Below are 24,491 nucleotides of genomic sequence, written 5' to 3'. Positions count from 1 at the left end.
CTAGTGGGAGAGCCCTTTTCCCAGTAGGAATGGCTGTGTGTGTTATCGAGACCTGCCGCGATTATTTGTAGCACTTTACATTAGTGCTTACATTTGGTTACATAGGCGGTTATGCAGAATGGCTCCAGGTTATGGCTGCAGAGATCCAGCTGGATGTCCTGAGGTAGGGCCTCCCCCCCACACACACACGTGAACCTTAAAATCCCCATTGGTGCTGGCCTGTGGGACCCAAGGGGACAGCCCCTTTCCTCGTAACCTACCTAATTTTGATCCTGTTTTTAAAGCTAGGAGACTGTCAAAGAAGTTCAGGGTCACCATGCTGTGGCAGGCCGTGCAAACCACCTCTGAATGCCTCTTGCTTGAAAACCCTGCAGTCACCATAACTCGGCTGCAGTGTGATGGCAAAAAATAAAATACAAATCTAACTTACTGGCTTACTTCAGTCTAGAGCTAGACATTTATATGTGCAGAAAACGAAAGCTGCACGTCTCGTTCCTCCTCAACCTGTCTAATTTTTAGTATAACTTGCCTCTGTCCGGATGAAACGATATTGTACTTCCCTCCCCGAGCAGCTAACCTGAAGTGAGGCAACATCAAGGTGTCAGGACACAGGTAAATTCAGCCAATTACAGAAAAAGATGGGTCTAACATGCAGTTGATGTTTTCTGCGAGGTCCAGCTGTGGCCTCAGCCACCTATTAATCATGACAGGCAGACTTTTCAGAATTCTCTCTCCTCAGCCACTTCAATGTAATTAGCTAATTTGAAGGGTTTTTAATTTGCATTTTGCACTCAGATCTAATAAAGTGGCTGCACCAGGGAGATCGCAGCTGCGATGAATGGAAGAAGCATGAGTGTAAATGATGGAGGTCTGCCCTGAATAAGCACTGTGCTGTGCAATCCCCCCTACCACCATCTCTCCCATTAACTGTCAATTGCATTGTGTCTTTCTAGGTCTTCCAGCGGCGTGAGGATGGCTCTGTGAATTTTTTCCGTGGATGGGAAGCTTATCGGGATGGATTTGGGAAGCTCACTGGAGAGCACTGGCTAGGTGTGCCCACTTTGGTCTGATACTGTCCTAGGGGATGTTATATGGGCGTTTTTTTAAAGACTGGGGCATACTTCCAAGTAATCAGAGTGACATGGATTGTACCGGCTGATTAGAGTAGGCTCTTGGTATCATAAGAACTAGTGGCCCATTTAGTCGAGCCTCCTGTCTCATGCCGTGGCCAACAAGTTCTTCTGGAAGATCAGCAGCAGGGCAGAGAGGCTGACGCCTTCCCCTGATATAAACTTCAGAAGAGCCTTGCTGGATCAGACTTGTGACCCATCTAGTCCAGTATCCTGTCTCACAAAGTGGTGCCAACCAATTCCTCTGGAGGGCCAACAACAGGGCATAGAGGCCAAGACCTTCATAAGAATATCAGAAGAGCCCTGCTGGATTAGACAAGTGGTCCATCTAGTCCAGCCTCCTGTCTCTCACAATGGCTAACCAGTTCTTCTGGAGGACCAACAATGGGGCAGAAAGACCAAGGCCTTCCTCTGATGTGGTCTCATAGCATTGGGATTCAGAGTGACCCTTAATGACAAGCATGATTCTGATTGAATCCTGACAGATGTTTTCACGTGATCTCACCTTAGTAACCCCCTTCCTGGAATTCCCTCCCTTCACAACTTTTGTCCCAAAAATCTCCAGCATAGCTTTTTGGGTGGTCCAAGAGGAGCCCCTCATAAACTTTTCAAGAGAAGGAAAGCCAACTGGATCTAACTGTACATGAAGACGAGATAAATCCCCAGAAAGAAATTTCATTGATTTCTTTTGGTGCCCCTTGAAATTCCTCAGATGTTTAACCCAAAGGAGAAACCTCCACATATACTGTTATAATTTGTTTTAAGGCAAAATTATGTCAGCAATTGGCATGCTGAGTCTCACTTGTAAAGTAGATTATCCTTTAGAAATAGTATCATGTTCTGCACAGGAAAATCCAGCTGCAAAAGCACATTGAAAATGCATTATCCAACGTGTGCATAATGAGTGCCAGCAAACAGCACATTGGACAAAAACAGCCTGGCTTTCAAAGGCAGGCTGCTGTTGCTGCTGCTTGAGGTTCTTTTCTTGTAAAGCAGTGGTTCTCAACCTGGGGGTCGGGACCCCTTTGGGGGTTGAATGACCCTTTCACAGGGGCCGCAGCAGAGTGAGCAGCTTGTGGGGGCGCCACCACTATTGCCTCCCCCAAATCATGGGTTTTCTTGGCTTCTCCCCCACCCTTCTCTCCAAGGGGGACCCAAAGTGGCCCACATCCCTTTACTGATGTCTCCAAATCAATTTTGTCTGATGGAGGGTGCCTGCACACGAAAGCTGAATAAATCTTTGTTGGTCTTAAAGGTATCCCTGGACTCCATTTTTTCCCTTCCAAATCATTGGTTTTCATTATTTGGCTCATACCCCGCCCTTCTTTCCAAGAGGGTCCCAAAGTGGCCGACATCACTCCTTTTCCATTTCATCCACCCAACAGCCTTGCGGGGTAGGTCGAGATACAGCGTTTGTCTGTCTAGAGCAGCAGAAAAGAGTGAGATCAGCATGGTGGGACAAGAGGCAGAACTGAAGTGAGAAACCCTGGGGGAAGAAAACAATTATATACAATCATGAACAATGGATCTTCATGCCATTGGTCAGTTTTGGTTTAATTTCTGTGAAAGAACACTTGCCTAATTTTATGGTTGGGGTCACCACAACAGGAGGAACTGTATTAAAGGGTTGCGGCATTTGGAAGTTTGAAAACCCCTGTTTTAAAGAAAGCCTGAAGCACAAGAGGAAAAGAGAAGCATGAAGGCCTGGGTGCTCCAGAGAGAATTGCCCATCCAAGCCACTTCTGCCAGCGCAGCTTAAAATTCTAGTGAATAGCATGGAAAAGAGGAGAGAACCCCGCCCCTTCCTACGTGAACCATCACTCATTGCTGATGACAATTCCTAAAACATTTCATTACATTGCCTCTTAATCAAGACATAACAAAATGGACAGGAGAACTCACACTGTTTCCTTGTCCTGACTGATAGACAATGCAATCCTGTCTCTTGACATCTGGGTGAAAGGACTTGCCAAAAATGGCTTTTAACAGAAGTTTGAACTGAGTGGTCAACAGGGAGAAATCTCCTCAGGCCAGCCAAGACGCCACTTGCTAAAAAGAGGCAGAAAAGAGATCCTGAAGGTTGTGCTACACCATAGTTACATATCTTGAATGTCCCATCTCCTACATGGTGACAACACCTGCCTGTGTCCAAAAACGAACATTCTGGAACCCCTCGAATTACTTCCCCATCATTCACTGTAGGGCCCACAGCTCCCAGTGGTCAGCCCCGACGTAGCTGCCAGGCAGATCTGGGCAACCAGTGGAGGAACTTGCTAGTCACAGGGATCCTCGCCAGCAACATAATGACATTGTCAGCAACTTGCTGATGTCATTTCTAAGTATACAGGAAGTGATATCAGGATATCCAGTCACTTCTGATCTCCCCTCCCCAATTTCCTGCCATTTTTCCTCTGCCAGCCAGCTGAATGGTGACAGGAAAGCCCCCACTATGGGAGGGGGGGGGACACACAGAGCATTCTTCATCCCTAACAGGGTAGTGGCAAGCTTGGCCCGAAACTATATTTGTCTTTTGTAATAAGACAAGCTTACATTCACAGCCAATTCAAGCAAGTTTGTTACTGGTTTAATTGTCAAGATGTCCTCTGCCTTCCATGATGAAATTACCTGTCCCTTCTTGCACAGCTCTACAATTCCCAGCATTCTTCAGTTCCCATGATCACAAAACACTAAAGAAAAAGAATCTATAAAAACAAAGACTTGTGAACACAACCTGGATTTCATGATACTGAACTGGAGACATTCCTGTGGCTTTCTGAAAAGCATTGCTGAAGTGGCCAACTTCCAGTTCCCATTGGAGAGAGCTGGATGCAGCCAGACACCCTTCTCTCAGACCTGGGTCCAGTTCCCCAGGGGAAGGGGCCTCCATTTCATCAGGGGAAGAGGTGCTTGTTGTACAGTAGGCCCCAGGTTCAATCCCAGGCATCTCCAGTTAAGGATCAGGGAGTGGCTAATGTGAAGGACCCTGGAGAAGCTGCTGCCAGTCTGAGTAAATGAGTTGACTTTAATGGCCCAAGGGTCTGATTCACTATAAGTCAGCTTTATGTCTTGAAGTTGGCTGGCTGTATTTTATTTAAATGCCTAGGAACCACTGAGAAAGTAAAGTTGTGGCTGAAAACAGGATAAAACAGGATAAAAATAACTGTAAATAAATCCATGCATCTGCCTCTCCCCATCTGTAAAAGATGGGTTCTTTTAGGAGGGTGACTCTTCCCTTCCTTTGCTGTTCTAGGACTGAAGCGGATCCATGCCTTGACCACCCAAGCCAGCTACGAGCTCCGAATTGATCTGGAAGACTTTGATAATGGCACGGCTTATGCCCATTATGGTACCTTTTCTGTAGGTCTGTTCTCAGTTGACCCCGAGGAAGATGGTTACCCAGTCAACGTTGCTGACTACTCAGGGACTGCGGGTGAGTATCTGTGCATGAATTAGGGATACTCTTCAAAGTCTTTTAACTCAAACACTTCCCCAAGTTTTGGAAGTTCTGAATTACTGGCTCTTGCTTTTCAAATAGAACAGGTACATGATGAATTTCTCTCTATTTTATTTTTAAATCTGGCCTCCACCACTGCATCTCCCAACACTCCCACCACCACGACAGATGGACAGACAAGCATCGATAAAGGGGCAACAAATCAGAAGGAATCTTGGTGTGATACATGGCACCAAAAATACTTTTGTGTGGTGTTTCACCAGTGCACCAGAGCACATGGGTGCATCAGCAAAGCACGGCAGACAAAGATGCAGTCGGGAGCAAATTCCCAGCAGGGTCACGTCTTTAAAGTGTCCACACGTCTCCGATGCACAGGTGCTGCTGGGGAAAGTGGGGCAAAATCAATAAGAACAGGAAGCAGAATCACACAAGACGCAATCCTATTCCAAAATTAGTTCTAGAAATCTTTCTCATTAATTAAACAAGAATAAAAGAAGAATGGGGCATGAAATGAATGAAATGGGAGAAGGCTGCTGGATTTTGGGGTGGGTATATCTTTTTCATGGATTATTCTAAAAAAGTTTAAAAGTCACATCCTTAACCGCTGTTGCTCCTTAAATAAAAGGGAAAGGCCGGAACAGGCTGCATCTGTCCAGCCCTGTCTGGGCCTGTCCAGACTTCCAGTCTGCGGCCCAATCAATGTGTTCCAATCAGTCTGTGTGCAGCGTGTCCTGATTGGGACGAGGATTGGTTGTGCCCGCCCCAACCAACCCGGCAATGGGCACTCTGGTGTAATAAACACCAAAGTGTCCCTGCCTGCTGCCACAGGAGGAGATGAGTGGCCCAGGAAGGCAGCCCTTTTGGGGTGGCAGCAATGGACACAGGGGTGGCCATTGCCTCCCCCTGCCCCCTCAAGCCCCACTGCCACTTCTGCAGCCCTCGCTGGGGCTCTGGAAGGGTGGCGCAAAGGGGTGGCAACCCTCTGCAGCTGGGCAGGGAGGGAGAAGCCACTGACTGCCACCTCCACTCACCCCCTCAAGTGGGGCCAAGCCTCTCACCATGAGTCCCCAGAGCTGAAAGGCGTGCACCCTCTTCTGGGTGGCGTGGAGCGAGGGCAGACTGCCCACCCCCTCCCCACCACCACCTCCTCCCCCTTCAGGCCTGCTAGTGCCTGTGGCATCCCTGAATTCAATGCACTTGCAGGCTAGTAAATAAATAGAGTATTTTTCTGTGGGCTCGAAATAAGACGTATTATATTCCATGCAGCAGCAGTGCTAATAACATTGAAACGATTTGGCCTGTCAGACTGGCAAATTTCCACTTCAAGATGTCCACTCAGAATGGAAATTTCATGTCAGAAATCAACATTTCACCCTGCAGTAAGAATGTCTGAGAGTTGGAACATCCAATTTCCAAAGAAGAATTTTGATATCAGTGGTTACTGACTGGTTTAGACACCTATATTTAAGTTTAACCTGACAAGAAAGGGAAAATATCTTATTTGAAGTATCTTAAAAAAATAATTTTCTTAAATATTATTGGTTTTTAAAGATTTGTGACCCCCAATAAGCCTACCTTTGATTATTCGTCAGTCAGTCAGTCAGTCACCTTTTATTGGCATAAACCTTTGATTATTCAATCCCCCCCCCCAAGAAAAATTTCTTGCAGTTTGAGAAAGACAACCCCATGTGAGAACCAGAAACACAAGCATGGCTTCTGAATGCATCCTTACTTGAAAAGCTATTTAGTTTCATCAGTTTGGCCTGGCCAGACCTTAGCCCTGCCAAGTTGTCTTCCTGCCACAATGGGCAGCCTCCCTCCCCTACTGGCTCTCCTTGCCTCTGCTGGCTCTCATTGTAGGAGAAAATAGGGAGGTGGGAGATCAAGAGGGGTAGCCATGTTCATCTGTCTTTAGCAGTAGGAAACAGTCCAGGAGCACCTTAAAGACTTAATCAGTCCAGGAGCACCTTAAATATTTGTCAAATATGTGGCAGGGCAGAAGCTTTCATGAGGAACTCACTTTGTCAGAGGGAGCGACATTGCAGATGCAGTGATGTCACTACCAATCGCAGCACCCTTGATGCTCTAGGAATTTCCCCATTCTCTGATTGCCATTATTATAGAGATTGGGGAAATTCCTAGAACATAGAATCATAGAGTTGGAAGGCACCATACAAGCCATCTAGTCCAACCCCCTGCTGAATGCAGGATCAGCCCCGAAGCATTTGTCCAGCCACTTCTTGAAAACAGTCAGTGAAAGGGAGCTCACCACCTCCTTAGGCAGCCCATGCTACTGCTGAACTACTCTCATTGTGAATTCCACCCCCCCCCCTCCCATCTATCCAATATAGTTTACCACGTAGTTTAAACCCACTATTGCGGGTCCTATCCTCTGCTGCCAACAGGGACCTTTCTCTGCCTCCTCTAATTTTTGAAAATATGTAAAGACAGCAATCACATCCCCTCTCAATCTCCTCTTCTCCAAGCTGGCCATTCCCAAGTCCCTCAGCCTTTCCTCATAGGGCTTGGTCCCAAGTCCCAAGGATCATCCTCGTCACTTTCCTCTGCACCTTCTCAAATTTGTCCACATCCCTTTTAAAGTGAGGCCTCCAAAACCGCACACAGGTGTGGTCTGACCAATATGGTATTCAGTGGGAATATGACATCTAACAATTTTGATGAGCTTCCACTGTTGATACAGCCCATTGCTACATTCACTTTCTTTACCGCCACATCACACTGTTTGCTCATATTTAGCTTACAGCCCACAAGTAACCCAAGATCTCATTCACAGAAAAACACTGCTACCAAGACGTATATCTCTCATCCAGGATGCATGCTTCCCATTTTAGTGGACCAGATGTAGAATTCTGCACTTCTCCTTATTGAATTGCATCTTGTTCTCATGTGGCCACTTTTCCAGAGTGCTCAGATCTCATTGAACTCTACCTCTATCATAGAATCATAGAGGTGGAAGGGACCTCCTGGATCATCCAGTTCAACCCCCTGCACAAAGCAGGACACTCACAACCCTATCGCTCATCCACTCTAACCTGCCACCCCCTTGAACCTTCACAGAATCAGTGTCTCCATCAGATGGCTATCCAGCCACTGTTTAAAAAATTCCAAATATGGAGAACACACCAACTCCCTCCTCGTCCTTCTCCCCGGCTGCTGCCTCAGGGGCTGCTCTGCCACTCTGCCGCCGGCTCACCTCCAGTGGCCGCCATGGCTGGAGCTCCCCCTCAGCGTGGCCCTGTGCAGCTGCTCCTGCCAGCGCCCCCCAGCAGGGGCACCAGCGGGAAAGTAAGTGGAGCAGGGGCTCAGGCGGCGACATCCCTTGGCAAAAGACTACCCCCCTTCCCGGTCCTCAGCAAAATTGTCAAGCGTTGACCGGTCTCCAGTGATAAAAAGCTTGGGGACCACTGCTCTATATGGCAGCCTTTTAAATACATGAAGATGGCTATCAGATCCCTCTCAGTCGTCTCCTCTCCAGGCTAAACAGACCAAGCTTCCCCAACCTTTCCTCATACATCTTGGTCTCCAAACCCCTTACCACCTTTGTTGCCCTCCTCTGGACATACTCTAGCTTGTCTACATCCAAAACTAAACACAGTACTCCGAATCACATTCTGGGTTGTTTGCTACTCCTCCCAATTTGGTGTCATCCACAAATTTAAACGCCCCCCCCCCCATCCAGATCATGGATAAAAATGCTGAAAAGGACTGGACCCAGTACCTAGTCCTGTGGCACCCCACTGCTCACTTCCCTCCACTCTGATAAAACACCATTGACAACCACTGTTTGGGTATGGTTTTCTAGCCAGTTCCCTATCCACCTAACCATTTGAAAATCCAGTCCACAGACCTTTAGTTTACCCATCAGAACATCAGGGGAAACCTTGTCACGTGATACTTCCTCTCCCTATGCCCAACCCCAAGTGCTCCAGAAATTGACCAGTACATACATCTTGTTATGACACTTCATCTTCCAGTTGGAGCTCCCAGCCTGACAACCCTGGTCTGATAAGGAGCCTATCCCACTCCACGCAGCCAAGATTCCTGTGAGACCATAGCCCTCAACTCTGGGGGCCTTTTCGCACGGGGATCTTTGTTGCAAATTGTTTGCGGAATGAAAAATCGCCATTTAAAATAGTGGAATTCGTCGTTATGCATACCTGCCTTTGTAGTGGAATCAGTTGCGTTTTTTAGCGTTTCCCACAGGCTTCCGGTCTCGGCAGAAATCGCTAGAAAGGAAGCGCTATTGCCAAGCTCGTCCCGCCCCTGGCCGTCAAGCAGCCAATGGGCAGCCGTTAGCATGCTCCCAAACAGCCCCTTTCCCTTTAAGAAAGGTTTTAAAAAAAAAAAACAGACCCATAGCAACGAATCTAGGTAGATTCGTTGCTACGGAGAGACCCATCCAGCTGCCTAACGTGAGCTGTCGTTTGATTGTATGATCGTTTGCACGCTGCCTCGAGTGATAAAAAAAAATTCCCCCCCCCCTTCTCACGGGCCCGATTTTCGGCTGAATTTATGTGTAAAAAATAAAGGGACTTTATTTCAGCAAACGGGCTTTTAAGTGGTTTGTGCTTAGTGACTAAAGGTGAAGGACTGAAGCCAGGGAAGCCTCTAAACAGAAAGAGGCTCGCCGGTGCGTTTATCCCCGCTCGCTCGGAGAAAAAAAAATGGCGATCGCTTCGCCGGAAGTTTGGAGGAGAGAGCCAGGGGGAGGGACTTTGAAGAACCAGCAACAATGGTAACGCACAGGTCTTTAGCGCTACTGTTGCAGATTGGTTGCAGGAGTGTATCGCTATCCGGAGGGTGAATCCACTTTTCTGGATTCCCCTGAAAGCGCCACAACGAAGCGCTTTTTGCGGGTCGGTTTCAGGATTGTTGCAGATTGTCTACGACGTCGTGGGTTATGGCAAATTAGTAGCGTTTCCAATTAGCAACCATTGTGCTATTTTGAAGCCGTGCGAAATGGCCCTGGTCCAGCCCCATTTAAATCAAGCCTTCATTCTTGCTGCTTTGGTTTCTTCTCTGAAATCTATACTCACTCTTATGTGAGGCCGCCACACCATCATGTCACATGTCAGCACTTTAGGAATGAAAACTCTGTAGGCAAATTACAGAGGATGCAGAACATTGACGTGGACTTTTTTTTTAAGGTGCTGGTAAACCAGCCTTTATTGAAGTTTGCATAAAACAGAGAAAAAAGAAAATAAAAAGATACATAAAACATAGATTATTATACATTATGCCTTGCTATCTTCTAATACATCCCTTAACTTACTACCTAGATAGTTGATATAATAGCTCCAGAGTTCCTGGAATTCATCTGCCGAGCGATTGTGCATTAGGCTTGTAAGCTTCGCTATTCTGGCTAACTCTCCCAATTTCTCATGCCAGTCTGCTACTTTGGGTGTATCCTGGTGCTTCCACACCGATGTGGACTTTTTAAAACCAGCAGTAAATGCCAGCCATGACAGCTGAACATTCTCTTAAAGTCCTCCTATTTGCCTACCAGCTACAAGCTGGATGGAATTTCAGTTATTTCTGCAGTAACCTCTATGTAAGGAACATTAAGGAATTCAAACCTGGAGAGATCCACAGAATTCCTTGCTGGGTCACTGATGGAAAGGGTGAAGTTGCCTTGCTCTAATGCAAACCGTTCATCTATGAACGTGAAAATTCTCATCCCTGGTTGGCAGCAGGACTCAGTGAGAGGTTTTTCCACATCATCCACAGCCTTCTGCATACATTGGATAATGCACTTTCAAAGCAAATTGTGCTGTCTCGCCCAGGGAGATGCAGCTGCAAAAGTACATTGACAGTGCATTAACATGCGTGGAATGAGGGAAGTGTGGGGATTGAACCTGAGACTTGCCTGCATGCAAAGCAAATGAGCCACAGCTCCACTGGCTATAGGTAGGGCAAGGGCAGAGACTGGCATAATAATTTGTGTTTTTTGTTTGTTTGTTTTGGTATGACACCTTCCCTGATCAACTCAGACTGCTCACACCAAGTTTTAAACAAACCCTACTCATCCCTTGGAGGGGCTCATGTAACTCATGGACACTGGAAGAAGGCCATATTCACTTTATAGTCAGAGCCCAATAGGAAATAACCAGGAAGAAGGCTGAGAGGGAAGCAGGTGAATCTGGAGATAGTCAAACTTACACTGACACAAAGAGTTCATAGGAACCCAGCTGTGGTTTCATTCAATGAACTATTGGTTAGGGTAAGCAACCTGGCTTGGGAAATTTCTGGAGTTTGGGAAGGGAGGGGTGCTTAGCAGGGACATGCTGCCTTAGACCCCACCCTCCAGAACTGCCGTTTCCTTCAGGAGGACTGAAAGAATCCTAGCATTGGAAACGGCCCTAGAGCCAATTTAGTCCTACCCCCTGCTCCTTGCAGAGTCTGGAGATCTGTTGTGATTCCGGGAGAACCCTAGGCCTCATCTTGTGGTAGGTCACCTTACTGTAGGAATGAGATTGGTAAGATTCTCTGCTTAGGATTCTAGCCAGCATTCCATCCAAACAGGATTGGAATCCATGATGGGTTTACTAACAGGGGAAGAGATCTTGGTAACCTGGAGACCAGTTGTAATTCTGGGAGATCACTTGCTACCTCATGGATTAGGGCCTTCCTATGCTATAGCCTTTCCCCAGGGCACCCTGCTAAATTCCTTGTTCTTTCTACAGGTGACTCCTTCCTGAAACACAATGGTATGAAATTCACCACCAAAGACCTGGACAACGACCACTCAGAGAACAACTGTGCAGCCTTCTACCATGGGGCCTGGTGGTATCGCAACTGCCACACCTCCAACCTGAATGGGCAGTACCTCAAGGGTCACCACAGCTCCTATGCGGATGGCGTGGAGTGGTCCTCATGGACGGGCTGGCAGTACTCCCTCAAATTTACTGAAATGAAGATCCGACCTCTCCGAGATGAAAATTAACTCCCCTCAACCCACCTCTTCTCTCCTCCTCCACGCCCTGTAGCTCAGCGGTGCTTCCTCTGGAGCAGCAGGAAATTAACAACCCTCCCTATCCCAACAATGTTGTTCTTCTTCAGAAGTTCCCCCAACAAGGTGCAGTCTCTACCTCTTTTCTTTAACCCAGTAACTCTCACATAGAAACACAAGTAAGAATCCCAAGGAAGGACCAGGCATGCAATCAATGAGATTTAATCCCCCCTCCCCCCTAAAAGCACAATTTTAAAAAGAGATGCTTTGCTATCCAAAGAATACCTGCCCTGAGATGCTTGTATTTTGTTTGATCCAAGCACACGTGGGAATCAATGGCCATAGAATCTGTGACTGCAACACCCTGCATGACAAGACCTGGTAACACAGAAAGAGGAAGGAAGGAAGGAAGGAAGGAAGGAAGGAAGGCCTATCAACATTCTACCAGGGCCAAGAAAACCAGGCTAAAATTCCTGCTGGGGACTGTACGGCATGGATTGATATAAAGAAATCCCTAAATTAATGGATGGACATTTGCTTTGCCATCAGATGTTGACTTCTGACACTACTTGGTGGCTATAGATGGTGCCAAAATTCAGATGCTGGAGAGAAAGAGAACAGGACAAGCACAGTACTGGTGGGAGCTGTGGGATCAACACCCCGAAGCAACTTTCCACCCTGGTATACAGAATAGCTGACAAGGATGCTGCAGTTTGAGGAGATTTACCTGTGGTTCCTCTCAGCTAAGCTACTTTTAAACACCTGGAGTTGGTTGCTTTACTCTGGCCTTCCTAGCCAGAGAGTGATGAGGGCAGGGAAGGCAGCAGCGAAACCATGATGACCTGGCACCAGAGCCAGCCAGTGTCTGCATTTTCAGTAGCTCCTCGGTAGGAGTCCACACCAGTGTTTCCCCTGGAGAAGGACAATTCTCATGGCAGTTTCATCAAAACTGAGTTGCCACTGAAGGTTTGCAGGTTGAGATGGAATCACAAAGGTCTGAGCACTAGAAGACCCTTTTGCTTCAGCTGCACATTTCAGCCAGGACAAACCCCACAGCACAGCCCTGGTTGTTGCATCAGGCATTCAGCAAAACTCTCAGGCATTCCACAGCCATCAGACCAATGGGTTTTAAAGGCTCCTTTTGTGCAGTTCTAATTGCCATTTGATTGGTCCAGATTAAGGAGTTTCTGCCAGGTTATTCCATGTTTCCTCATACTTAATGCATGCCATTGCTTTTCCTCACAACGTGTTCGTTACACAAATGTAAGATAAGAATCGTTTCCAGTGACGTGGCTAAATGAACCCTTGCAGAGAGCTGCCAGGATCATATGGCACCGCCCTAAGTCTGCTCTCCTTTAGGCTTCCCTTCTTCTCTAACTGGGAGTTGCTAGCTTCCCAATTCCACGGACTGGCGAAGAGGCAGCTTTCAACAGACTATCATGGGGTAGAGGTGGGGTGGGAGAGAGAGAGAGAGAGAAAGAGAGAGATGGCTATGATATTCCTTGCAGCTGCAGTATGGATTTGCTATCAATCCGACTTTTAATCTGCTTTGTTTTTGCTGCCTTTTCCCTCTGCCCCTCTTCACTGTCTCACCATTGCATCTACTCAACATCCAAACTTTATAAATCACCAGTGTCAGCTTGCAAAGACCAATGACCACAGGTACGCCAAAAGGGGGGGGGGGACCATGACTGCCAAACAGCCTAACTGCTCTGCAGTGCTATCAAAAGGGCCCTGAGTTTTTGATGCCTTTCTTTCCATGATGGGGGCAGAGATCTCCAGCCCAAGGAGAGCCTGAGATGACAGAAATCACAACCATGTCTTTGGATGGAGATGTCAGCAATGACTACCTTGGCAAAGCTGCATGTGAATGGACTGCTCCTCTCTGTTCAGGAGAGCCAAACATTTCTAACCTCTCATGCTGCTGATCAGGCTTTCTGAAGCGGGGCTGACTTTTCATTGAGGATAGAATCGACAGTCTCCCAGAGGACAAGTTTCAGTGGACTCAGTCCCATCAGAGACGAGACTAAGGGTTCTCGATGCTTTCCATTGTTTCCCATCCTGTTAAGGGCGTCCAATGCAATCCAAGAAGCTGATGATCAGTACAAAGCCGATAATGCTAAGGTCTCCTCCCACCGCCCCTCTGCATTGCCATGAACAGTTCTGAAATTTTGTGAAGGAGCATCAAGAATTGCCTCTTCTGTCAAAGGACTCTCCTATGTTCTTGCAGCATGGAATAAGAAAAAACCAGGGTTGCCAGCTGCATGCCTAGCTTGTAAAGCAACTGCAGAATCTCTTGTTCTCCTGCCAAGGAGATGTTGAGCAGACCAAGCTGTTCTCTGTCAAGGCCAGATGTTCAGAAGCGGGACGTTTGCCCAGGTTTGCTGCGGCTGATTCCACACAGTGCATAGGAGACAAAGCCGGCTTTTGTTCTGAAGAAAACTGCTTTGTGAGTTGAAGAACTTGCAGCAAAGCAAAGGGGGGGGGGGGTAGGAAGGAGGGAATATTCCTGAGGCTGGCTGAAGGATGGCGACCCAGCAAGTCCCCGTTCCCATTCAACTGAAACAGGAATGGCAGTCAGAATTTACGGAAAGCCTTTGGAGGCTGCTACTGGGGAATTGGGAGGTAACATTGTGCTAAAGTCAATGACATGTTTAGGGACAGGATTGCAGCAACTTTGTAAGATGCTGCGAAGGGAGCCTAAAGAGGGGGCCCCAGCATGGTGCTTGACAGTGCTGGTAACTTCCCTGATGCCCACCAGTTGCTTTTAGAAAGGGCAAAGGGGTTTTGCCCAGCAAGGCTTCTGATTGGCTTTTGGAGATTCAACTCATTGGGCAGCTTTTTTAAAATGTCCCTTGGAAGCAGCTGCCACCACAGCAGGAAGACCTTTACTATGTGATGAAAAGTAATCTCTGGCAGCCATTTTGTGGTTGCTGTCACCTCCTGTGGTGGCCATTTTGTGGCTACACCCATCATGCTGTGGCAGCATCCCAACCATGCCCACAGGCTCAAAATGATTGGGACCACTTTGGGATCCATGATCCTGCTTGGACAAGGGGTCCAAGGGATGGGGATAAGGTTGCCAGCTGTAGGTTGGGAGTGGGGCCAAGAGTGGGTAGGATTTGGGGCAGGGCAAGACCTCAGTGGAGTAGAATGCTATGGAGGCCACCCTCCAAAGCAGCCCTTTTCTCGAGGGAAACTGTTGTCGGGAGATAAGCTACAATTCCGAGGGTTCTCTAGGTCCCACCTGTACCTGTTTATCCATGTAGCACTTGTAGCACATGCTATGGGCCCCACGGTTCAAGGGGTCCCACTCCTGCCTGGCCAGCTGTGAAAAAGCCCCTAGACTGAATGACAGCGAGCTTGCCAGAGAGTGCACGTGAAGAGAACTTATGTGCATGCTTCTTGCACTCTTCTACCCCACTGGCTTTGACTGAGGCAAGAAACATCATTGCCTGGATCATCAAACTTCAGAGGATTTGGAGAGTGATTGTGGTGGAGAGGAGGTGGGGTGGTGGCAAGGGAGGTGAGTCAACTAGCCAGATCCAGGGCAGTTTTTGGATTCCATCCCAATAAACACTTTGAAGGGATTTGTTTATTGCTATGTTGCAGAAGATGGGCTTTGCAGCCTTCCCTTTGCAAGGAATCCTCCCCCCCCCTTTAGGTCCTTCCCTTCCCCACAGAACAGCCTGGTTTCAGGTAAGATCCCAGAAGAATCCTATTCATTTTTGTGATAGAAGTGGGCATCAATCTACATACTCAGGAGCTGCAGAACACAACATTTTATTGTAACCCAACTCCAGTTAACAAATTCAGGAGGTGGAGTTTCCCTTCAGGAGCTGCAGAACACAACATTTTATTGTAACCCAACTCCAGTTAACAAATTCAGGAGGTGGAGTTTCCCTTCAGGAGCTGCAGAACACAACATTTTATTGCAACCCAGCTCCAGTTAACAAATTCAGGAGGTGGTGTTTCCCTCCACTCCTTATCAGGTTCCAGTTAGCTCCTTGCTATCCATTTTACTACATTCACACACACAGGCACAAAGCATAACAGGAGAAATGGGGAGGGGATACTCTGGGGACAGCATGTGCTGCTGCGTTGGATGGCCTCCACTGCAGCCTGTCAAGTGACCAGGCAGCCCACCCCCAAAGAAACAGACTCCCCCACAAGAAAACCCTTGAAGGGAATGCCAGAGTCCCCCCCCCCCATCTAGAATAGCCACTGAAGGGGAAAGCCAAAAATGGGGGGGGGGGGCTTGTGGGCAGCTTAGAGCTGCTGGTGTCAGCGGAGGCAGGAGGGCACCCTCTGGACTGAGTGAGTAGGTGTCACATGCAGAAGGATCCCTGGGAGATACTTTAATGCTCTGGAACTGGAATTACAGCCCTCATCGAGGAGGACAGTCTCTGGGAGCACTCAAATTTTTAAAAGTAGGTGCTTTTCTTGTTTATGCTAAGTCAGTTTAGAGTTCAGGAGAATACTAGTAAATGTTTTCAGCAACATGAAGGTGTCAGTTGTTTTCAAAGTTAGAAGAAGAAGAAGAAGAGTTAGTACTTATATGCCACTTTTCTCTACCTGAAGGAGGCTCAAAGTGGCTTACAGTCACCTTCCCTTTCCTCTCCCTAGAACAGACACCCTGTGAGGTGGGTGAGGCTGAGACAGCCCTAATATTCCTGCTTGGTCAGAATAGTGGCGAGCCCAGCTGGCTGCATGTCGGGGAGCACAGATTCAAACCTGGCTCACCAGATTAGAAGTCCACACTCCTAACCACTACACCAAGCTGTATCCCTGGGAAGGGTACCCTGCTGTTACTTGTACAGCATAAAGATAGCACCAATTGTGCTCTGCTAGGGTGCTACAGGCCCCACAAATCCTTAAATGGGGCCTGGCTCCCGCTGTGCACATGCCTTCTTTTGTTTCCTGTGTATTGGAAAATGTACAGTGCTAGAAACCCAGTCTGAACTGCTGGCGCTACAGCTGGCTTGCTGTTTGTATTAAGGCTGGCCTTGTGCTCCTCATACAGAACTTTAGGGACAAGATTTGCCACCACCCAGGAACTCACTCTCCCTCCATTTCACCAGATCTAAAGAAAAGATGCTCTTCTCACGTGGGGCGTTGAAGACAGCGATGAAGAATGAAGAACCTCAAGGGTTGAAAGCTCCCCTAGAGGCAGTGCTTAAAGGCAGACATGTTCCAACAGCATGGAAAGAGGGAGGGGGGATGAGGAGACATCCAGGTAAGGAATGCAGAAAAACCCTCCCTGAGACTCCTCACCCCCCCCCCCCCATGGGCTCTAATGCTGGGGCCGCTTGGCTCAGAGAAAGGACTGAGGGCAGATGCCGAACAGTCTGCACTGCCCTTGCCTGCCTCCCTGGCATTCAAAAAACAGGACATGCATTTTTGACACCACAAAACAGCAGTTATTGTTGCTCCTGTTCATCTATCCCCCCCCCCCCCAAGGTGCAGGAACTAATAGGGATTTCAGCTCTGGTGGGCGGCATGAAGCCTCCCAACTGACATTAGCCCCAGGACACTGGCTGCCTGCCACTTCTGCATGGGAAAACTCGGTACTTCCTGTCCTGATCCACTCCAGCTGCCAGCAACAAGACCCAGGAAAGCCAGATCTAGAGCTGCTTAGTAGATGAGGAAATTCCCAGCAATTTAGGTATGGAGCTGGTTGACGGTGGAGTTTGGGAAAGGATATAACACTGCCTTCCAAGGCAGCCATTTTCTCCACATCAACTAATCTCTATAGGTTTGAGCGTTATGTCAATCCCTGGAGATCTCCAGAACTCACCTGGAGGTTGGCAACCCTGGTATAGCTGCCTTCTGCCTTGCCTATGGATCAAGGCCCACCCAAGCTGCTTGGAAGCAAGGTTGCTCCAGCATCTGGTGGGGAAGTGAGGTTTAGTCTCCCTTGAAACACCTGAGTGACCATTTCCTACCATACCCCTGGAGTCCTTGCATCTTGTGCTCTGATGTCTGCCTTTATGTTTTTGTTGTTGTAATTGCTGCTTAAAAATGATTAACATTACAGCCAAGAATGGAGGATAAGGACAATTAGCCTCTTTTTTTGCAGAGCTTGAGGAGATATGGTCCAGGCATAGGTCTCACTGTCAAGTGGTTTGAATCTTCATTTCAGAAACTTGTTCCATGCCCAAAACAAGATCTCTTTGTACCACACAGACTACTCTTAACATCTGTCTGTCTATTTGTATCTCACCTGTCCACCAATAATTGTCCCCATGTTGACTTTGAAAACAGTTGAAAACAGGAATGTATTACTTATTTTTTTAAAATGAGACAATAATAAGAATGACAAGAAAAAGAAATGAAGATGTTTCAAAACACCTATGATCCAAATGTTAAAACTTAGGGATGATTCCAAGGCTGATTCAATAAATCTTTCAGCTGAGGCCTAGAAAGTACAAACACCTGACATGACCAAGGGGTAGGATTGAAGGGGGTATACCTTGCTACCAGGAGGTGGAGATACCCAAAGTGGAACTGGCCTGCTGAGAAGACTTGAATACTTGAGCAGGTTTATAGGACAATGGACAGGATTTATGTCCTTGTTTTAATGAGCTTTTTATTGAGTTAAAGACTATTTTGTAACCCGTAACGAGCCAGTCTCCGGGAGTGGCAGGAAATCAAAATCAAATAATAATAACAACAACAAGATACAATGGCAGCCAAGGGCAAAGCTGGTTCAACTTCTGTTAGCTCTTGCTAAGGACAGCTTCTCAGCATATCTATCACTAGAACCATAGACTGGCTGACCCCCATGTGGATAATGAAGAAGAGTTAGTTCTTAGATGCTGCTTTTCTCTCCCTGAAGGAGTCTCAAAGTGGCTTACAATCACCTGTGAGGGAGGGGAGGCTGAGAGAGCCCTGAGATTCCTGAAGAAGAAGAAGAGTTGGTTCTTAGATCCCACCTTTCTCTCTCTGAAGGAGTCTCAAAGTGGCTTACAGTCACCTTCTCTTTCCTTTCCCCGCAACAGACACCCTGTGAGATGGGTGAGGCTGAGAGCCCTGATATTCCTGCTTGGTCAGAACAGCTTTATCAGTGCCCTGGCGAGCCCACAGTCACCTGGCTGGTTGCTTGTGGAGGAGTGCAGAATCAAACCCGGCTCGCCAGATTAGAAGTCCGCACTCCTAGCCACTACACCAAGCTGGCTCTTGGAATAAGTAAAAACAGCATTACAGGGCCATCCACAGGGTAGTTCTGCCTAACTGAAAGACTCCCCCAAAGTGTGCAGGAAATGAGACTTTGTAAATTAGGCCCTTTCTGCACCCTTCTGGTTTCCCTTGCTTTCAGATCACAATTCCCTCAAATTGTTTTGGGTGTTCTGCTCACTCATCGCATTAAAAAGGAACCTTGTTCTGGATTTAAGTTCCCTTCTACATCATTTTTGTTTGCATCAGCCACTTCCTGTCTGGTTTTACTCTGGTAAATTTGAGAGCATTTATATTCCACCCCCACCCAGAATATTAATTTACTCATGTATAAGCTGAGTTTTTCAGCACAGTATTCACAGTGAAAAATCCTCGGCTTATACGTGGGTATATACGGTAATTGAAATAAAAGCCTTCTCCCAGCCAGCCAATTGTTACATTGGTTTTGCAAACCTCTTACAAGCTGAGTTTGCTCTGGCAGCTTGTAGTACATCAACCGTTTGACTGAGGGACTCTGATCTTTTTTTCCCTTTTGCCTTCACTTCCTCCAAACTAGTCTTTTGGTTTCTGTGGGTGGGGTGGGGTGGGTTTTGAGGGTGCTTTGGGATTTACTGCTTTTTTCTCCTGGTGTTTCTTCTTTTATCTGAGGGTTTGTATTTTAAACGTTCATTTTTACAGTTCTTTCTTTCAGTGTGTTGTTCTGTGGGGGGGGGGGGGCTGTAGCTGTAGTTAGAGTTGTCCATTCTCCCAGATTTGTAGCTGTGGTACTTGTAGTAGGTTGCCAGCTTTGGGTACTGTTGTTCTGCTCTGGTTTGCTGGCCCTCTTTTGCACTTACAGAGCTAGCTGTTTTTCTTTGAAATAAATTTTCAAAAGCATTTAACCTACTGATGCCGCAATTAATGTGAATTTACCAGTAGATTTACCAAATAAGTTTGCTCAGATTTTGTGGTAAAATTAGGTGCCTTGGCTTATATGTGGGTGTTTATATACAAGTATATATGTGTTTATATACAAGTATATATGGTAATCCAAAGGGTGATTTATTACATTTACTCCCTGCTGCCACTGCCCATTTTTATCCATTTTCCACCTCCCGGGTGACACTCCTCCGTTCAAGTCCACATATATGTCTCATTCCTCCCACTCCATGCTGGGCAGGGGAGGGAGGGTGGAATACAAGTCATTCATCTTGTAAATAAAAATTCCCACTTCTTCCTCACGCATCTTTATCCACATAGCATTGTTGTTGAAGCTCTATTTTGTGGTCGCATCCTGAAACACGTCAGTCTCAGGAACTACCTCCTGTGCTATACTAAGGTAAAGGAGGGAAGGAGGAAGTTTGCAAAAGGAACATGGATGTCCCCCTTTTTTTTTCAAGTTAATAGTTTTTTTTTAGTTCTCTTCTTGGCCAGAACTTAATGTGGAACACACCTGATAAAAAAGCAAGCCTCAAGCAATGCTCATTCCTCCCACCATCCACTGCTTCACAGCCTCAAGATAACTTCACCAGCAAATGCCTCCCCGCTCCAGGTGGCATATATTAAACAGTTTATGTGCAGTATTTGAACCACCCCAAATAAGGTCCCCTGAAAGAGGACATACAGTGGTTCAGACAGGAGCTGAAAAGACTGCATGCCCTCTGTGCCCAAAAATAACATTTGGAACAAGCAGGAAGCTCTCCCATCTTGTGAGCTCTCAGTGGGCAGGGGCCAAGGAGTCAGCAGAAGTGCCCTCACATAGCACTAGATCTCAGTGTGTGGGGCACAGAGCCAGCAGCAGCCCCCCCCCCCAGAAGTCTCGTGGCAGGCATCAATGCTTGCTGCTGGTACCAGCAAGGCAGCACATGGGCTGTGGCTGCCAGGGCTGGGCCATTGATGTCAGTCAGCCTCCACCCTGCCACCAGCCTCCATCACAAGTGGCCCAGGTGAGAAAGCAGTAAGGCCAGGGGATGGGACAGAGCATATGGGTGGACTCATGGTGTGTGCTGGAGTTCAGGAGGGAAAGCCCCAGGGGGAAGGAGGGTAGAGAGCATGGGGGATGGGGTGGAGTATGTGGCTTGCCGCTGGCAGCACATGCTGGCAACATGTCGGGGCTTCAGAGCCCCTATTGCAACGTGGAGGCATGGAGGAGTGTGGTGACGATGGCTGAGTACCACTAGCAACAAGGAGACAGGCAAAGAAGGCCCGGCAACAAGGGCAGAGGTGCCTGAGCCACTTTCTCCCCCCACCCCGGTGTGAGCTGCAACCATGGGAGGTAGCAGCAGCACCTCTCCCCCCCCCCATCACGTCAGGCCTTATCAGGTGGTGCTGGGAATCAGGGGCAAGTTGTCCAAGCAGGTCTGCCTGTGGCTGTGAGCACTTGGGGGGGAAGCAGATGGCAGCTCATAGCCTGCTTTTAAAGCAGCTACCGGCTTGCTGGCCACTGCCCCTCTGTTTCCGCGCTGGGGATGGGTGGATGTGAGGCGGCAGCAGCACTCCTGCCCCCCCCCCTGCTACCTGCTTTGGTATGGGAGGTGGGCAGGCAGCCAGCGCAGAGGCTTCTGGTGGCTCTGGCCTCTCGCAAGATCCGAGAGGCCACAAAGGGTCCACTTTTGACTTCTTCACCAACCGTAGGAAGAGGTGCCGTGCCCTCTGCCCCAGTCTTGCCACTCCTTCCAGCCTCTCATGACAGCTCGGGAGGGGGGGGGGCTCCTGGTGGTTTGGCCGTTTGTAAACCTGGCCTCAGCGCAGCTCAGCTTGCAGAGAGGGTGAACAGATGGGTGGGCAGCTGGCTATGACTGACAAAGAAAGGACTTGTGGTCCCCACAGAGGGCTGGACATAACCCAAATTGGTCCTCAATGGGGAAGGATCCCCACTCAGCGAAGGCCAATCAGAGGGCCGGCATGTTGTCAAGAGTGTACATTCACGATTTTATGTATAACTAGTAAAAAAGCCCATTGTATCCGAAATACAATGGGCGCTAGCAGGCTGGGGCAGAGTAAAAGGTGGCTTACCAGTGAGCGGGCGGGCTCCCTCGCGGCATCTTCTGGCTGGCGGCCATTTTCTTGATGGAGGCGGCGTGTAGTCCGATGCCGGGGGCTCCCTTGTGCTGCGGCTTGATGCAGCGAGAGGCGCTTCGCATCAAGCCGCTGGGCAGGGAGCCCCCGGCAGCCGCGCAGGGCCCTTAGCTCTTCCAGGAGCTCATTCCACCAGGTTGCAGCCAGGACCGAAAAGGCCCTTGCCCAGGTTGAGGCCAGGCGAGCATCCCGAGAGCCCTGGACTACCAGTAAGTTCATATCCACAGAGCGATGAGCACTGCGGGGGGCATAAGCAATCAGTTGGTCCCACAGGTAAACAGGACCCAGACTGCGTCTGGCCTTAAAGGTCAAGACTAAAACCTTGAACTTGATCCGGAAGCAGACTGGTAATCAGTACAGATGTCGAAGCGCTGGCTGAATATGGGCCCTCCATGATGTACCAGTGAGGACCCTAGCAGCCACATTTTGTACCAGCTGCAACTTCCGGGTCAAGGACCAGGGCAGGCCTGCATAGAGCAAGTTACAGTAGTCTAGTCTGGAAGTGACTGTTGCATGGATCACTGTGGCCAAGTTGTCTGAGGACAGGTAGGGCATTTCCTAGCTTGGCGAAGATGGGAAAATGCCGTCCAGGCAACTGTAGTGACCTGAGCCTCCATAGAAAGAGAGGCATCAAAGGTCAGTCCCAAATTCCTGGCAACTGGTGCAGATTTTTAATTTGTTTGTAGGGTGGTACCTGCAGAAGGTCTTGCTCGGGCTATTCAAACTGCAGGCATGTTTTTTGTTCCAGTTTGTGCTGCTGGATATACTGTGAAAAGAATGTAAACAACCTGCAGATTTTTATACTTTTGTCTGTCAGCACTTCCCAGCAACCTCTGGCAGCAACAAACGAAACAAAACCACCTTCCCTGAATTTTCCACTGAACAAATCTATTTGAATTCCATATAGCTAATTTGAACCAAATCAAATGTAAAGTTCTCAGACCAGTTTAAAATGTTTATGTTTTCTCTATTTTCTTCCTTTGTCATGCAAATACCTTTCAGAACAGCTCCCTGTAAGTGCTTATCTGAATAGCTGGGCTGATGACAGATTAAAGGGATAGAAAGTATAATGCTAATAAAATGGTCATGCCCATGCCAGATAGCAGAGATGCAAAGGGAAAAAAATAAAAAGGGCTAGTTGTAAGGGGTGTCTTACACTTGCCACAGGAACATAGCTGTGAAATTGCTTCCCATGGCAAAGTGCTTTGCTCTAGGCATAATACATTGTATTCCTAAGTTCAAATATATTCAGAACAGCTATTAATTTTTCAAAAAACTTATTAATATATCTAATTCAGAACAATGGCTCCAGAATGTGGATCAAGAAATAAATTCCTACCAAAATTTCACAATACTATGCTGAGAGCTATCAATGGTAATGTTGGGAGATTGCTTAAGAGGCATATTCCAGAAGCAATATTATAGAGGCTTCTATGCTTTGATTATCTTAAGTCAAAGGTGGTGGCAATGGGATTAAAAAATAAAAAAATATTACAGGGAAGGAACCATGAAAAGAGGAGATAGAACTGAAGGGGAGAGAATAGAGAAAGTTATCTGGGTAGAAGAAAGGCAAGGATCCATTGGGGAAAGCAGAAAATTGGGGGAAGCAGATATAGGTAGATTAGTGCAGTGGTCCCCAACCTTTATTCGAGCCGCGCCCGGCCGCGCCCGCAAGCCGCGCCCGCGGATCGGGCCGCGCCCGGCCGCGCCCGCAAGCCGCGCCCGCGGATCGGGCCGCGCCCGGCCGCGCCCGCGAGCCGCGCCCGCGGATCGGGCCGCGCCCGGCCGCGCCCGCGAGCCGCGCCCGCGGATCGGGCCGCGCCCGCGAGCCGCGGCCGCGGATCAGGCCGCAGCCGCAGATCGGGCCGGGCGGGCGCGGCCTGCACGGGCGCAGCCCGGCCCTGATTCCCTCTCCCCTCCTCCCGCAGTAATACATTGTCGGAAAAAGCTCTCGGAAAAAGCTTCCCACTCTCGGAAAATACACTCTCGGAAAAAGCTCCCCAAGCACCGGGGAAGGCGATCTGCGGCTCTGCGAGCCGCGGATCGCCTTCCCCGGTGCTTGGGGAGCTTTTTTCCTCCCCCCCCCCCCGATCTGAGGAAAAGCTCACCAGGCCCCAGGGAAGGCGATCGGGCGGCCTGACGCGTCGGAGGTGCTAGGAACAACTGCGAGCCGCGCTGCACACGGCTCGCAGTTGCATGGGACTGGGAATCGGAGGGACCAATCGGTAGGCGCTTCGCGCCTGCCGATTGGTCCCTCCGATTGTCTGTGCAGAGGAAGGGTCCAATCTGGACCCTTCCTCATCCCGGACACATCCCGCCTCAGAACGTCTTAGAGCTTTATTTAGTCCGTGGCGCCCGTGGCGCCACGGGCGGTGTTAAGATGACCATTCATTCATCTGTAAACCGCTCTGCGGTTATAAATAAAAGCCTAAGGGCAAGTTGGGAGGAGTTAGGGCGGGCGCAGTCCGTGATAAAAACTCGGAAGGGCGAATCAGGAGCAGCAAAGCGGCTCCTGATTCACCCCTCCGACTGTCACTCCTGGCCCTGCTTGGCCGTCATGGACTGCTGCTCGATGCGGGGAAAGGAGAAGGGACGCTGCGTCAAAGACGCGGCGGCCCTGCTTCTTTCCAGCCGCACGCCCTCCCAACTTGCACGGGAATCAGGGAAGGGATCCCATGCGCCCCGTGCGCCCTTCCCCCGCACA

At 48.6% G+C, this 24,491-nt stretch overlaps 1 protein-coding gene and 1 long non-coding RNA gene across 3 annotated transcripts in view; one reads left to right on the top strand and one right to left on the bottom strand.

Annotated features, from left to right (window-relative positions):
• The window catches only part of FIBCD1 (fibrinogen C domain containing 1), a 198,928-nt gene extending 175,476 nt beyond the window's left edge, over positions 1 to 23,452 (top strand). The window contains exons 5-7 of the mRNA XM_077305184.1: positions 954 to 1,050; positions 4,381 to 4,560; positions 11,289 to 23,452. Coding sequence (XP_077161299.1) covers positions 954 to 1,050; positions 4,381 to 4,560; positions 11,289 to 11,548 — 537 coding nt within the window. The 3' untranslated portion in view covers positions 11,549 to 23,452. The remainder of the gene's footprint in view (positions 1 to 953; positions 1,051 to 4,380; positions 4,561 to 11,288) is intronic.
• The window catches only part of LOC143821336 (uncharacterized), a 30,963-nt gene continuing 11,046 nt past the window's right edge, over positions 4,575 to 24,491 (bottom strand). Inside the window, exon 3 of one of the 2 annotated variants that reach the window (XR_013225770.1) lies at positions 4,575 to 4,965. This is a non-coding gene — a long non-coding RNA (uncharacterized LOC143821336). The remainder of the gene's footprint in view (positions 4,966 to 24,491) is intronic. The other variant, XR_013225771.1, reaches the window with a different exon arrangement.

Source organism: Paroedura picta, chromosome 12 (assembly GCF_049243985.1).
Source record: "Paroedura picta isolate Pp20150507F chromosome 12, Ppicta_v3.0, whole genome shotgun sequence".
NCBI lineage: Eukaryota > Metazoa > Chordata > Lepidosauria > Squamata > Gekkonidae > Paroedura > Paroedura picta.
Note: the sequence above shows the minus strand (reverse complement) of the source record. Positions and strands in the feature narration are given on the sequence as shown.